The 11126-nt window shown below is 32.9% G+C and overlaps 2 protein-coding genes across 3 annotated transcripts in view; both read left to right on the top strand.

Moving 5' to 3' along the window:
• Window positions 1-6344: 6344 nt before the first annotated feature.
• On the top strand, window positions 6345-8822 carry LOC145332979 (cytochrome c oxidase subunit FA4-like). Its single transcript, XM_080178118.1, has 3 exons — window positions 6345-7465; window positions 8013-8109; window positions 8343-8822. The coding sequence occupies exons 1-3, from the start codon at window positions 7375-7377 to the stop codon at window positions 8494-8496; spliced, it is 342 nt and encodes a 113-aa protein (XP_080034244.1). The 5' UTR covers window positions 6345-7374; the 3' UTR covers window positions 8497-8822.
• Window positions 8823-8862: 40 nt separating this feature from the next.
• Window positions 8863-11126, top strand: part of LOC145332966 (putative ATP-dependent RNA helicase DHX57) — a 59518-nt gene continuing 57254 nt past the window's right edge. For both annotated transcript variants that reach the window (XM_080178098.1, XM_080178097.1), the window contains exons 1-3: window positions 8863-8938; window positions 10073-10311; window positions 10596-10661. In XM_080178098.1, coding sequence (XP_080034224.1) covers window positions 8871-8938; window positions 10073-10311; window positions 10596-10661 — 373 coding nt within the window. In that variant the 5' untranslated portion in view covers window positions 8863-8870. The remainder of the gene's footprint in view (window positions 8939-10072; window positions 10312-10595; window positions 10662-11126) is intronic.

Genomic DNA, 11126 nt, shown 5'->3' with positions numbered 1-11126 from the left:
AATTAAGATCTTTTAGAATATGAAGAAATGTTTAAAATTTTTACATCAGTTGTCAGACCCGCATTTATATCATATAACCTATCCCCTGCGGATTATTGCAGATATCCCACTTTAATCTATCCTAACAAGGGGGGGGGGGGCTCAGCCGTTTAGCCATTTTTTGGCATTTTTCGAGGCAAATCCATCACGAAACCTATCTCCTCATAATACTCTTTACTGCTCCAAAAGGTTTTCAAACGGTTCTAGCCGGTAGTTGCTGGTACTAGAAATCTAAAAAAATATTTTTTTATTATTTCACATGATTAAAAGCAAAAATATGTTTCAAATAGTTGATTCCTACGTAATTTATGATAGATTTGCCCTAAAAATTGAATACGAGATGGTTGCATTAAATCCCCCCCCCCCCCCTAAACCTAAACATTTTTTGACATGGCAATTTTCAATAAACTTTTTTTAGATCCTTATGTTCCCTCCGAAGAAGAAAAGGCGGATCCCGTGCTTTTTGCCAATAATGTTAGAGATGTAAGTAGTTTTTATTAGTTTGTTAGTTTTGTCCTTTCGATTTCAAACACTTTAGGAGGATTTCTGTAGAATTCAAAATCGTATGAAATCTTAAATTTACACCAGAAAGCCTGTATGTGCATATGCAGACTGGCCAGAGTGTACGTTTTGTACGTTACGCATCGAATCTGTGTACGTTCTGGACGTTATTTTGATATGTGTACGTAAAGTATTTTGAAATTTGTATTTTTGTACGTTTTACGTTTTTTTTAAAAATAATAAGAATCAAATATTAGCAGAAAAGTAATTTGTATGTTTTGTACGAAAATTTTTGCAAAAACAATAGGTGTATTATTTAAATAAATTCAATAATATCTTCAATTTTCATAGAACAAAAATATGTATGTAAATTATGCATATATGTTATTAGAACTTACAGTTTAAATTTATGGATTTGAAATATATGTCCTATAGATATAGTTTAAACTATTGAACAGAAAGAGATATGCAGTTGACTAAATTCAAGTTTAAATGCATTTCATGCTACTACCCCTTTAATAGATTTTACGATAATTTTTTTCAAATTCTTTATATACTTATGGTAAATTTTCCGAGATATCATATGGTGCACAGTGTAGGATTAAGAAGTCTTATTTTTTGGTATCTTCAGTTTTTAAAGAATAAGAATCAAATATAAGTATAAAAGTATTTGTATATTTATTTGTATTTGTACAAAAAGTATTACAAAAATAGTATATTATCTATAATGCAAAGTAGAATGATGTCTGTCCGTCTGCTTGTCCGTCTGTATATCAGAAGCTTAATATCTCAGTAACCACTGAACCTATTGTGCTCTACTCTTCATGGAATATACCTAATAGTCCTGTGATGGTTTTTGCTATTTTCTTTGGGGGAGGGACACTTAAAGCTTTTTACTTTCTACTAGGATTAGAGGCTTCGTATCCCTCTTCTATAGAATCGTTTGTTGGAAATTTGTCCAAAAAAAATATAAAAAAATATTGTGATTATTTTTTTCATTTAGGCTTCGCCCCAGGGTGTGGTGGGGGTTCCCCCACCCCGCTGATTTGCATTAGTTTACAAAAATAAATTGAGGGGTGGTTGATTTTTTTTTTGGGGGGGGGTGGGTTTCCCACACTCTAAGAAAATAGCCTAAAACTACCACAGGACTAGTAGATATATTCCCTGAAGATTAGAACCCAATCTGTTCAGCGGTTACCAAGATCTTAAGCTTTAGACAGACAGGCATTGATTTACTTTGTTTTAAAGACTAGTATTTTTTGAGATCTTTAGCAATAGACAAAATAACCCTATATCCTATTATATGTTTATCCTATAAATCCTTTTTTTTCTGTAACAAAGAATCTCGCTAACTGCTGAACCGACATGATCTTTGTGAGGTTGTAGGCTATTAGCATCAGACAAAAAACTTACTACTTTATTTAATAGAATATACTTAGTACGTAATAACAGGATGTATGTCTGTCTGTTAGTTTATTTGTACCGAAGGTTCTTGCTAACTGCTAAACCGATATGGTTCTCTTTTACAGGGTAGCTTCTCATAGGTCCTGGGAGAGGGTACAACCACCCTCCCAAGAGAAACTACTCTTAGAAAAAAATCACAACCCTTCCCCTATTTTTTCTTTCTTTTTAAAATTGAAATCAGAAATGGGGGTGGTCTACTCCCCCTTCCCTCACTAAAAAAATTATTAGCGAAGCTACTCTATAATCACTTTGTCAGTCCGTTATGCTATCGGAGAAACGTGATTTTCTCGGCTCCTGTTTTTTGATTGAATAAGTTCACATTCTACATATTTTCATTGAGATTTGCCTTTTGGTTGGGTGCTAGATCTATTCCTAGATTTTCTTTTTTTCATGGTTTTCTCGACTTCTATTCAAGATAGACGGCTGAAATTTTCAGGGAATAAATAAATTCACATTCTACATATTTTCAAAAAGTTTCTTTAAGTTTTGTCTATTTGTTGCAGTGCTAGATCGATGCCTAGATGTATAGGTTTTTGTGATTTTCACAACTCATATTCCTGATAGACGGTTGTAATTTTCAGGGATTGTATTAGTTTTCATTCTTAATACTTCCACTAAATTTCATTGAGATTTGCTTATTGGTTGGGGGGCTGAATTTATTCCTAGATTTTCACGTTATTATATATTTTTAAAAGGTTTTGTGATTTATTTAAAAAAGTTAAATGCTTATTTTTTACGACACTACTCTATAGTTTATATTGTTCCCAGATTTCCATCCATAACTTTTGAGCTTCGCTACTTAAGGATGTTGTCATCATTGTTTTTTACTTTTTATTTTTAAATAAAAAAATGGGTTTTTGAATTCAACTCCCCCCCCCCTAATCAAGTTCCTCTAGAGGCCTCTAAGGGCGTAGTCGCTGGTCCTTATAATAGGATATACTTTGTACATAATAACAGAATGTCTGTTTGTTTGAACCAAAGAATCTCGCTAACCACGGAACCGATATGGTTCTCCTTAACAGGATAGCTTCTCATAGGTTTTTGGAAGTTTTATAACTATTTTGGGGAAGAGTATCACCATCCACCCTCCCAAGAGAAATTGACTTTAGAAAAAAAACTACCTCCTCCCCCCAAAAATGAATTTTAATTGCGATTTTAAGTTAATTTTTTTCCAGATGTCTACAAATAACTTTTGAGCTTCGCTACTTATGTATGTTGTCATCCATGTTTTTTTTATTGAATTCAACTCTCCCCTCCTCAAGTGCCCCTAGAGGCCTTTAGGAGCGTAGACGCTAGTTCTTTTGAATAGAGTAAAAGGATATCTTGTGTCTGTCAGTTCGCTATGGTTCTCCTTTACAGGTAGCTGCTAGTAGACTTAAATGTATTGATAATAGGTAACTAGGAAATTATTTAACTTATTTTTATTAGGAGTGTACGTTTTTGTACGTTTTTTTACTTTTTTATGTACGTAACGTATTTTTTTTTGTACGTTATGTACGTTTTTTATTTTCAAAATTGGCTGGCCAGTCTGCATATGTATGTTTCCGTAATCAATGTTTACATCTATAGGTCTTTACTTAACTTTTAAAATATTTAAAAAGTACGGTTTTAATTCCAACTTTAGCTAGAAAGAAATACGTTATATTTTAAAAACTATAAGAGAGAGAGGGTACATTGGACTGTAAATTTTACTTGTGCCCAAAGATTTATAATCTCGTTTTTTATTCTTATTCTTTGATTGCTTTTATTGAAATGTGATTGGTTGGATCCAAATAAGTAGTGTCCAAACTTTTCAACCAAAAATTTATTTTGTCAGGTAATGGCAGATGCCTTGAAGGTACCAGTGTGCAATATGACCTATGCTGATGTCAAGGAACTATTTGCTAAGCAAAAGAAGGATAATAAGGCTGAATAAGAAAATAGAAACATACAGGGTGGCTGTTCTTCATTATTTAGGTAGCCTTAAATCATACCTTAAAGAGGGATTGGGCTCTTGACATGTTTCAGTATAGTGAGAGGGGGTTGGTGGATTATCATCCAGTGTTTGCTGGTTTTTTTTTCAGAATAAAACCTTCCCCTACTTCTCCTTCTATAGCATATCAAGATCATTTCCCCTTACATCTTTTAACCTCATAAAAAAACCTAACAAATCCAAAAAGCTTCCTAATCAATTTAAAGAATTAACCCTAATGTTTTCTATATGCAATAAAAATATAGTTTATTATAAATAAAAAAATAATGTATGTAATATAATCACACCATACTCTGTAATACAAGTTTGAAAACTTGGAAAAAATGTGCCTAAGATTTTTTTGTTTCTTTTGCTCGATAAACAGCTTTTGGTTGGCACCAAAATGAATATGAATTTGGACTAAAATATCTGATAAGGGGTTTTCTTGCATATTTTTTAAAAAGTAATTTTTATCACCTAACCTCTAGAAATAAAATCTACTATTATAAAGCTCAGGGCTCTTTACCAGTTTTCAACCTCGTATCCCAGGGAGGAGTCACGGAGTGAATGATATGATAAGGATAAATCTTAGTATGGTTAGACATGTCAAAAAGAGACAAGAAAAATATTCTACAAATAAATGTACAATCCCTCCAAGAATTTTGTCAAATTTGACTTGTCTTATTGTACAAGAAATTAAAAATTAACAATCTTAATAGTCTTTTCTTTAAGTATTATTATAAAATTATATTTTTATTTTTCATTTCATAATCACATAGAAACTTACATACATTCTTTCCCAAAAATGATTTCATGAAGCTGTAATTTTTAGTACTTTAATAAAAGTTACTATGTGATTGCTTTTTATTAGTCACTTTTATTCATTCCATTTTGAAGGGAGTATGCGCGAACAAGAGCAAGTGTTTTTATTAATTACAATAATTGTAAAGTATTTTTAGGAAAACAAACATAAATAGTCACATGGGGAAAATGTCGTCAATTTATCTTGCTAACATGGAACTTGTTTATTTGTCAGTTCGTTCATCCAGTAGGAGGGTAGGGTGTGGAAGAGGGGAATAGTTATTTCAGCCCACTGCAAGTTTCACTTTATTAGAGAACATGAAAATCTGGTGTAAGATCCAAGTAATGATATATCCATTGTAGTGGTTTAATCAGAGAAAAAATTTAAACCGGGTATGGTCATCAAAAAAATGATAATATCACTTCTTGAAGGTGCTTAGATGGCTTGCTCTCGTTCGTGCATAGTCCCCTTAGAGAATTATAATATTAGTAAGTTAGATGCATAATTGTAAATACATGTCCATTAATAATACGTTTAATCATTCTTATAAACTTGCATTAAGATGCGATTTTGATTTAAAACAGTTTGCTTTCATTGCTTTTAATTCTTTTCTATTCGATATATATTTCAATCATGACAATATTTTACTGCCTAATATCAGCATATAATAGTATTATAATCACATTAATCAAAAATAGTTTTTTATCATAATAAAGGGGGGGGGGGGGTAATGCAATTATCTCGTAATCAATGTATAAATGGCACTTAGAATTAGATTTTCGTTCTGAAATTTTGCATGAGTAATCCTTGGTAGGTCTATTTTCCCTAAATCGAAATAAAAATTGAAAAAGTATCGGCTAACGGCTCAGCCGTTTTTTTGGCATTTTTTAGGGCAAATCTTTTCATTAATTACGTAGGAATCAACTTTTGAAACATATTTTTGCTTTAAATCATGTGAAATGATACAAAAAAAATTATTTTTTTAGATTTCTAGTACCAGCAACTACTAGCCGTTAGCCGTTACTTTTCCAACTTTTTGTTCGATTTAGGGAAAATAGACCTACTAAGGATTACGCATGCAAAATTTCAGATCGAAATTCGAATTCTAAGTGCCATTTATACATTGATTACGAGATGGTTGCATTACCCCCCCCCCCCCCTCCCTTTGTAATGATTCTGTGGGTCAAGTGCAGTTCACGGTAAAATGTTCCTGGTAACGAATATATTTTTTTAAAATCTATGAAATTCAACGGCTTTTAACGGCCAAACGGTGGAACATATAGATTATGCTTTCACAAGATTTTAACCGACAAAAGAAGGCCTACCTAATCTAAAATAGTCATCAATCAATAATGCACAATTATCTCGCAATTTACATAAATGCACAAAAAAAAGACTTATTTATGCGTTTTTTCTTCAGTAAAGCTTTCCCTGTGCATCATTGGATCTTGGCTATTTCAGGTTATTTGTAGGCCTTCTTATGCCGCTTAACACGGTGTGCAGGTATAGCATGTAAGTTCAGCCGTTTGGCAGCTAGCAGCCTTTTAAATTCATAGATTTTTGGAGATTATCTTTTCCAGGAACATTTTATCATGAACTGCAGTAGATCCTGTTTCTCTTTCTTAAAGACTCCATTGATTTTAATTATGCTTAATATTAAAAATGTATTATATTTAAAAGGTCACAATTAGTATTAAAAAAAGACGTGAAAATGAACTAAAATTTATGTTTAAATTGAAAATGTTTTGAAATTTTACTTTGTACCCTTGAATCAAATCTAGTGAAATTATTGTTTTTATTATTTGTTAACAATTAGATGTTTATTATGAATTAGTTATTTGTGTTATTTTAGGATGTTTTTTCCTTAATTGATATTAATTTAAAGTATTTTTTCACTAATCCAGTTTATGTAAAGAATCGAATATGTAGTTTTATGAATTTTGTGTTTTATCAGGCATTCTAATTTGATAATGTATAAAGGTGTGTCATCAGTCCCGCTAGATTTAATTACTGCTAGGGTTTTTATAATTGCCAAATGACAAATTAAAGCTGATTGGCTCTACCTTTTTCCTGGGTTTTGTGCTGTACTAATATTCATGGAGCGAATATTTAATTATACATTTAGCGGAATCGATTGCATACCCTTTTCCTTTGTATTAGTACATTTGAAATTCTGAACAATATGAGGACAAAACATGCAAATATTCTGGCAAGTAAAACCTTGAGAATACGAATCTTTTCTTTTTGTCCTTCTTTTATTTTGGTGCTTTAATCATCATTTTATTGATCACTGAACCCCCCCCCCCCCCTGCATTTATTTTATTTTAAACAAAAATTATTATTTTCTACCTCAATTGGAAGACGCTTACTCTTATGACGCACTATTCCTATAGGGTACACTCCCATCTGGGCTCTTCTAGCCATAACTCAACTTAACCTACATAAGAATAAAAAAAAAATTTTCAAAGAATCGTTTGTGGTCCATATTCAATATAAGAGAAGCCGCCATTAATTTTGTTCAGAATTTCATAATTTATTATTACAATTTGTCTCTAAACTCATTAAAAATATAAGTTTGCATAAAATATAAAACTAAAACTGTATTGCAGACTACAAAATGTTTATGTCCCGCGTACTGAGAGCCGTCGACCACCCCTACATCACTGGCAAGGGAGGGAGGGCCGCTAACAACAGCACCCCCATGCAAGGTAGGAATTTTTTTTAAATTATAAGATTATTACCAGTTTTGTTAGTCCGGGTCTTATGCCCTTTGGGTCTAGCAAAACTGGTTTTAATCTTATAAATTTTAATTTCCGGGTAAAACTGTCTGTACTACGATGCGATAAATAACAATTCCAGTTCTTAGCCATACTGAAAATTCATTTATCGTATTGTATTTACTGTATTAGACAATTTTAAATGAAAATAAAATAGAATTGACAAAATTGGGGACAGTATGGACAGTATACACATGGAAAGAGGGAACATAGGACTGTTTATTACACTAGTCCACAAAGTATTATAATAATGTTTTCTTCTTCGTTGGCTCAACAACTTTGGGGACTTTTATTGAATTTTGTTTGGCTGATTCTTAAAGTTGAGTGTCTAAACGTTGCAACCACTAATTGTAACCTGCAAAATGAGGAATCATTTGGGACGTACATTAATTTATCGGTCATTGTCCTATCTCTTTAGATCTCTTAGCCATTCTACTTTAATTTATACCTAACTATTTTTTTATTTTCTTTTTTTAAGGTCTTACCATGAAGTCCATCAAGCATCACAAGGCCCTGCAGCCTCTGTTTGCCATCATTGGGGGTGGTATGGTCTTTGTAGCTGCCTACATCGTCAGGTGATCTATCTGTCTGTCTTAATATCTTTTTTATCTTACTGGATATCTTTTTAACTATTTCTTTATGTATCTGTTTAGCGTTTTAGATATTTTTTTAGGGGTTTATATACTTTTTTAGCTGTTTATATATCTTCCTAGCTTTCTATCTATACATCTTTCAACTATCTTAATTGCTACCAAAAATAATTAACATAAAATTTTTTTATTAAGTTATATGCCTATTTTTTCATTAGGTTGGCCGCCTTCACAACAGATGTGAACTGGTCCAAGGTGAAGGACCCCGCAGACACTTATGGCTACTATGACGGCAAGCAGTTCAAGTTCCTTAACCCTGCAGGAATTGATTACAGCAAGGCTGGCTTGGACAGACCTAAGTACACAGAATAATTGATTCTGTATACTAGTATTATATAGTTCAATTATTTCAAATTTTCATTTCATCCGTCCAGAAAAAATATTACATCCACTGATCATGTTCAAGTTCTCACGATCATGTTTATTTTCCCACGGTAATGATTTTATTTCCACGCCTTGGTATATATTTGCATCCCCATTCTGAAAATAACACATGCATTTGTTATTTGAATATCTATACCTCAAGTGAAATTGAAGGCATTTTTATTTTGAAGCATCTGTATTTTAATAATAGTATTAAATCATTATGTAGTCACTTGTAGAAAATCTATTTGAAATAAATATTAATTTATTTAGAATTGTTTTGTTTTTTTTTGTTATTTTTCTTATTTCAGAGTTTTATAAAAATGAATTCTCAAAAGAGGAGGGGAGGAGGTAAACCCAATAGAGGGGGCGGAAAGTTTAACAATAACAGGTATTTTCAGTATGGATATAGCATATACGTGGATATTATGACAGGGGAAAAATAGTCATCAATTTAGGTTGCTAACATGGACATCATTTATTGGTCAGTTCGTTCATCCAGTATGAGGGGGGGTCTGGGTGTATGGAAGGTTTTTTTTAGCCAGCTACAAGTTGCACTTCATTCGAGTACATAAAATCTGGTGTAAAATCCAAGTACTAATAAATCCATTGTATTGAGGGATATATAGGAGATATGATAATTTGTGCTTCATGTTATGGGGGAAAATGAAATTAAAGGAACTCAAAATTGATGTACTTTCAACAGCGAATTTCTATATATAGGTTTTGACCGTAAGGAGTTACGGATTATTGATCGTAAAATTAATTAGCTGTTAAGTAATGGAATAGAATTATAGAATGCGATTCCTTCGAGGATATGGTAAGGTTATAAAGCATAGTATTCCTATAACTATAACTCTTCTATTCTTTTTTAATTTGAACATTTCTTCTGTTTTCCAGGCCATTTGATTTCTTTTCATGCTATTTTTTTTTCTTTTCAATAAAATGATTTCGCTTATATGAATGTTGTCATTCATGTTAAGATGAAGTATATTATTTGATTGCCATTTTTATCTTAATTTTTTTTTTATTCTTTTTGTCATAATATAGACTCTAGTGACTGGCGTTGGTAAAAGATCTACCTGTTACTTTAATAAGTAATGAATATAGAATATACGTGGATATTATGACAGGGGAAAAATTATCGTCAATTTATGTTGCTAAAACAGATCTATAGTATAGATGTATATACAGATAACTACCTCCCTTCCTCTTTCAATGACCTTATTCGTCTGCTACCAAATTGTTTTTTGCTAAATGGCTGTTTTAATACACTCCACACCATTTGTCGATTTTCAATGACCCAATTAAAAGACGGCACACGGATAGTGCGATGGGGAGATACAATTATTTAACCCTTTCCCACTCTAGTGTTTTACTCTTATGTTGCTAACATGAAGCTCCCTTATTGCTCATTGAGGGAATGAGGGTAAAGGGGGGGAATCGTTATTTAAGCCCGCTGCGTGTTTCACTTTATTTGAGAACATGAAAAATCCAAGTAATAATACATCCATTAATATTTCAGAGGTGGATCAAGCAATCGAGGGGGAGCTGGCGGCGCACAAGGTCCTCCCCGCGGGGGAGGCAGTGGGGATAGAGGGGGTGGTAGGGGAGGGTATGACCGTGGGGGAGGCGCTCCCAGAGGTGGGGGTGGGTATGACCGTGGGGGAGGGCCTCCAAGAGGTGGGGGTGGGTATAGAGGAGGGGTAGGTCCTGTGGCAGGAGCCACCAGAGTTCAGAAAAGCGGAGGGGGTGGGCGCAAAGGTTAATGTTCATACAAAATGGGGAATAATGTATAGCCAACAGGGGAAATAAATCTAAAATAATATTAGATAAAAAAGTTCGTCTTTGCTACGAAGAGTTGTCTCTCAAAATCACAAAAAATGCCCAAATTACCTTGAATATTTTTTTAATTTATTCAGTTAACACAAAATTGCTTTATAAACCATGTTAACAATCTTTACAAATGAAGATTCTAAGATTTTTTGTTTTCTATTTCTTCATTAACAAAGAAAAAGTCGTATTGTATGAACACACAAAATGCTCAGGGGGAGCTTCCTTGTGGGACGATGGAGAGGATTTTGGTTTTGAGGCTAAATATGGCTATGGTCAAGGAATAGAAATGTTTTATTTTTGGTTTTAAGACAAGGGGGGGGGGGGGAAGTTCTGACACATTTGCGTAAACCTGGTGTATAGGCTTTATCTTTGGACTGAGAGGATAGGATATTAGGGATAAAATCATTCTTATATGATGAATTTCCCCCAGATTTAAGATTTTTTGGATAGGCCTTCAGGTTCCGGAGCTCCAGGCCTCCAGGTGGTCTCTCTGTACAGGTAAAAATGAAAAGAAAAAAAAATTTTTTTAAAGAGTTAGATGTCAGTTTATGAGACAACTTATGTATGTTTTTTCTTCAAATATGTGAATAACAATCAAAAAGAAGCATATTTTGTTTTATAAGTTAACCTCTAACTCTTCAAAAAAAAAATCTTATTTTTTATTTTTACCTGTACATAGACCACCTGGAGGCCTGGAGCTCCGGAACCTGGAGGCCTATCCAAAAAATCTTAAATCTGGGGGA

Source organism: Acartia tonsa, chromosome 11 (genome assembly GCF_053477335.1).
Source record: "Acartia tonsa isolate MP-2025a chromosome 11, ASM5347733v1, whole genome shotgun sequence".
Taxonomy (NCBI): Eukaryota; Metazoa; Arthropoda; class Copepoda; order Calanoida; family Acartiidae; genus Acartia; species Acartia tonsa.
Note: the sequence above shows the minus strand (reverse complement) of the source record. Positions and strands in the feature narration are given on the sequence as shown.